Source organism: Phalacrocorax carbo, chromosome 1 (genome assembly GCF_963921805.1).
Source record: "Phalacrocorax carbo chromosome 1, bPhaCar2.1, whole genome shotgun sequence".
NCBI lineage: Eukaryota > Metazoa > Chordata > Aves > Suliformes > Phalacrocoracidae > Phalacrocorax > Phalacrocorax carbo.
Genome location: NC_087513.1, coordinates 54,006,244 through 54,010,791, shown reverse-complemented (window position 1 = coordinate 54,010,791; position 4,548 = coordinate 54,006,244). Strand labels below are relative to the sequence as shown.

Below are 4,548 nucleotides of genomic sequence, written 5' to 3'. Positions count from 1 at the left end.
AAAAGGTGTAGGAAGGATGTTTTTTTCTATGCGCAGATGCATGTGGGAGCAGAGATGGCCTGGTGTGTAAGCAGGGTTTGTACATCCTCTGGTCTGCGTGGATGTGCCACACAACAGGACGTTGTTACAGTTTTTTTCAAATACTAGAGACTTAGTTGGCAAACTTGGAACTTCATGAAGGATCGTTGCAGGATGGGTAAAAGCAAGACTATAAGGTGCGCATCACATTAACACCAACATTAATTGCAAACTGCAAAAAATATAAGTTAGCAGTTGGCCAGCCCAGGAGCATGCTCAGAGGCAGGGCTTCAGGAGCTCTAAGCACCTCGGGAGTCTTGCTCACCACGTAGACAGCAGAGTCATCCCCACCTTGTGCCTCTGGCCTGTTCTTTTATACTGTTCTTGTTACCAGAAAGGATTTGCCAAAGGCCAGATTTTGGTTGCAATCATCCAGTGTCTCTACACCAGTCTGAAACCAGCTTAGACAGGTTTTGGCTGGTTTACAGTTTCTTTTCTTCTTCAGGGCTGTTCTTATATAAAACATGCATATTATACAGTTTTAATTCTTAATCCATTATCCAGAGCAACAGACTGAGCAGAGGGAGAATGCTTGAGGGAGTGTGATGGAAATGCTGTGGCCACGCACATTCCGGTCATGTACCGAGTCACTGGAGAGGGGGCCAGCTGAGACTTCGGAGATTGACCACTTCTCACAGGGCTTGGGGTCTTCCGTCAGGACAATGCTGGGCTCAGTGGGGACAGTGGTACTGCCACAGCCCTAGCTGCTTTCTCTCAGCAGATCTGCTGACTTTGAGCTGACTCAGAGAACAACAGTTCTCTCACATTTTTCATTTGATACTCTGCCATGCCAAGAGGCAGCTCCAGGGAGTCCAGAGGAGAAGCATGAGCAGACTGGTTAACCCCTGACTGGTTATGACATCTTTGGAGGACCAAGTGTAAGACAGGTCAGAGGGCTAGAGAATGCAGGAAATTATTTCCTATTTTTCAGGACAGAGTTTCAGTTACCAAGCAGAAACAGAGGCTAAGCTGTTTCTGCTCCACTGGGTGCCCTGCCCTGCATCTAGGCAGTTAAACGCATGCTGCACTCAGTTCAAGTATATAACTGTCAGTAATGCAAATAAACCCCATTTATTTTCTTATTGGTCGAGCTGGGAGAAAGAGTTTGGGAAGGTCCCAAGCTGATCAGCAGGTTTTTTACCTCCAGACCACCTTGTTACAACTGGATGTTGCCACACTCCTTTATGAGGTCATGGGCTGCCCTCCTACCTGGCTGGGGATGCTGGCCTGGCCTCTGTGAGCTCACAGCCTCCTACCTCATAAGCAGAGACACAGGGTGCCGCCCGCCAACCTCCAACATCCTCAACATCTTCCAACATCTCACGGGCATGAGGACACCTTCCACACCTGCTGTTGCGGGCAAGCCAGCTTTCCTTTAAGCCCACCAGGAACAAGGATCTATCAAGAGGTGAATAGAAATCTTATATCTCTATTTCTTCATTGTGTACCCCACTTCCCCTGACACCGCGTAGAATTTGCTTTCAAGAACATGTGGGCAAGCTGCCTGAAAGGTACAACAGATTTGTTTTTCTTTGACTCCACTATTCTCACACAGCAGTGATTGGCACTCTTACAAAGATATGTACTAAGGTAGTGGGGTTTCTTCCTAAATGAGAATGTACATTTGCACATAGAAAATTAGCAGGAGCCAGAAACTCCTGCCTCTTGAACACTCAAATACTGGTTTTCTGCTGATTGAGTCTCTTGCCTCTAAACAAGTACCTCTAAAATGAGTGCCACTTGTGTCAGGAGACGGGAGATGTCACATGTTGGAGAAATGATGCTTCAGGTCACCGTGAGACAAAGCAGTGCTTTTTGCCTCCCCTGAACTGCCTCTCCTGACCCACATCACCCAGTCTGCAGCTTGTGCTAGTCCCAGTTTGGCAGTCCCTGGCACCCATCCATGCTCCTGAACCCTGGGTTTTCTCCCTGATGGCTGGCAGAGCTGCTTGAGAGCCAGCAGCTGCATTACCATCTAGTGGCTTTTGAACACAAAAGCAAAGAGGAATCAGAAAAGAAGGTTAAAAGTGGGAACAGTAGGGAAAAAAAACCAAACCAAAACAAAAAACCCAGAATGGAAGAGTTATGAAGCCAATGGAGAGCTTCCCTGTTGTAATCTCACCCATCTCTTTACTTTCACAGGCACGATCTAGTTATTAATATAATCATCTAATATTGCTCATATTGAATATTAATAGACAAGTATGAATTCAAGTATGCTTTCAGTATGGGGGAAGCTGGTACTAAAAAAGGAACCTATACAAAATGCTACTAGAGTAGTCTATCCTGGATATAAAAAGAGTTTATAAATTGCATCTATAATGAAGATTTTAATCTTTTTTCATTATTTGGTTTAAGATTGGTTTTTCAAACAGAACCAAAAAAACCAAGCCAAGTACAGGAAACAGAGGTCTTACAATATTCAAGTACATTTTTATTCTTAAATTACTTTTTTTTTCCAAAGATCAAAGCAAAAAAAGCAAACCACAGCAAATCAGAGCAAAAGACTGAAAATCATGTTCTTGCTTCCAGCTTTGTTTTTCAAATCTGAAAAATAAGGACTTTGGTAGCATATTGTGAAATGCAGAAATCTGAGCACGCTTTTGGTAGTCCAACATTGGTGGGACTGGGTAAAGCACTTCAAAATAAATTTAATGCATTAATAGGGCTGTAATCCTACAGACACTTGTACATTTGTATAATCACATTTCAATCAACAAAGCAACAACTGTGCACAGAAATATTTACCTGTGGGTTGGCAGGAGTGGGGCATTACTGAGCATAAGAGGTTATTCACAGGCATGCCTGAAACACTACAGCTGGTTTCCCTCAATTGTAAGGCAAGGCTCGTGTTTGCCTGCAGGGCCACACTTCTCTTATCTGCTAATCTACTGGGATTAGAGTTTATTTAAAGATCTCTGGCTGACTCCCTAGGCACGGATGGGACAGGAAATAGCAGTTAAATATGCTTCAGCTAGTCCTTGTAAGCAGTTCAATGAACAGGAAATTCAGCCTATCATATTTAGCACTAATCCATACTAAGAGTTGCAACTACAGCTGTCCTGATGAGCCCTCCAGATGATGACTGGGCTGGCTTGTTGAAATTGTTTTCTCCCATCATGTTGCCGTCTTTGATACAGAAACACAGTAAGAGAAAAATCACACCTTTTCACCACTGTTGCTCCAGCAGTGAATATTATTGTCACTAGTACAAATTACAATTCAAGGTTACCTACAATGCAATCCAGAAAATGGCTGAAGGGAAGGTGTGAAGTATTTGAAGTATTGCCTCCCAGAATCACCTATAAGCCAGTTCCCTATCAATATATTTCAGTGCCAGTTCCCTGATCTGTCACATCCCTTGCTCTGCTGCCACTAGTAAGAAAAAAAGCCATTGATAGTTCATTAACCATAATGAGTCGAAAAGGTTTTTGCAGGCATAGCTACTGCAGCCACTCTCATAACAGCAGAGGGAACTCTGACTCCATTCACTGAACCTGCTGCCTCACCAAAGAAGTCACTTCACATATGGCACGCTGGTACTTTTCTGAGGCTGCTTTAAACTCAGCCAGGTGCTCCTCGTAGCTTCTCACAGCTGCCAGAAGCTGATTCCTCTCCATGGCTCCCAGGATGGCATGGAGGATCATTTCAATGCCGAGCCCAAGAATGGTGATGCTGATTCCCCCAAGAACAGATGCCCCAATCTGCGCAAGGAGGCTGACAAGCTTGCTCACAGTGAGAGTTATAAGATTGGAGCCAAGAAGTTTGACAGCTACCATCCCAGCTGTTGCAGTTGCTTCTCCAAGAACAGTGGAAAAAATTTTATGGGCTATTGCAATTTTCTCCAACTCGGGCTCTTTGATGTCATACAGCTTCTGGTACAGCACAGGCTCTAGCTTTTCCTTCATGTCACTATCAATCTTCTGTACCTGACGCTGAATCTCACTCATTGCTTGAATGATAATGTCACAGTTTTCCTTGACAGTGCTGTGCTCTTTCATCTGAATGTGGGTAATGGCACAGCCCAGGTGTTCGTTCAGCACTCCAGCCAGCTCATTTGTTGCACGGAAATTTGTGGACATGCAGTCAAGCAATTCCTGGTGCAGATGGATCAATTCTTGCCTTCTCTTGGGGTTGTCTGGGTAAAGGAGGTCACTCAGTGCCATTTTTCAGAAATACTCTACTTCAAGAGAGAAAAGAAATCTATTACTCTGTTCAACACCCATAACCTTAGCCCTTAAAGAGCAGTGAACTGTCCTTTGTCTCTGCCTCACCGAATCTTCTTATACTCATCAAGTCAAATCCCAAGGCATAATTTATAAATACAGAAATCTTAATTTTTGTTTGGGATCTTTAGCCAGATGATTAGAAAAGGACCTTATGAGACATTGGACATACTCAGCTAAATAATAATAGCTAAAATATATGTAATGTAATAGCGAAAATATATGTAATGTAATAGCTAATATA

The 4,548-nt window shown here is 43.5% G+C and overlaps 1 protein-coding gene across 1 annotated transcript; it reads right to left on the bottom strand.

Annotated features, from left to right (window-relative positions):
• Window positions 1–3,059: 3,059 nt before the first annotated feature.
• Window positions 3,060–4,257, bottom strand: SMCO3 (single-pass membrane protein with coiled-coil domains 3). The gene has a single exon (XM_009502624.2). The coding sequence runs from the start codon at window positions 4,242–4,244 to the stop codon at window positions 3,567–3,569; it is 678 nt and encodes a 225-aa protein (XP_009500919.2). The 5' UTR covers window positions 4,245–4,257; the 3' UTR covers window positions 3,060–3,566.
• Window positions 4,258–4,548: the final 291 nt, after the last annotated feature.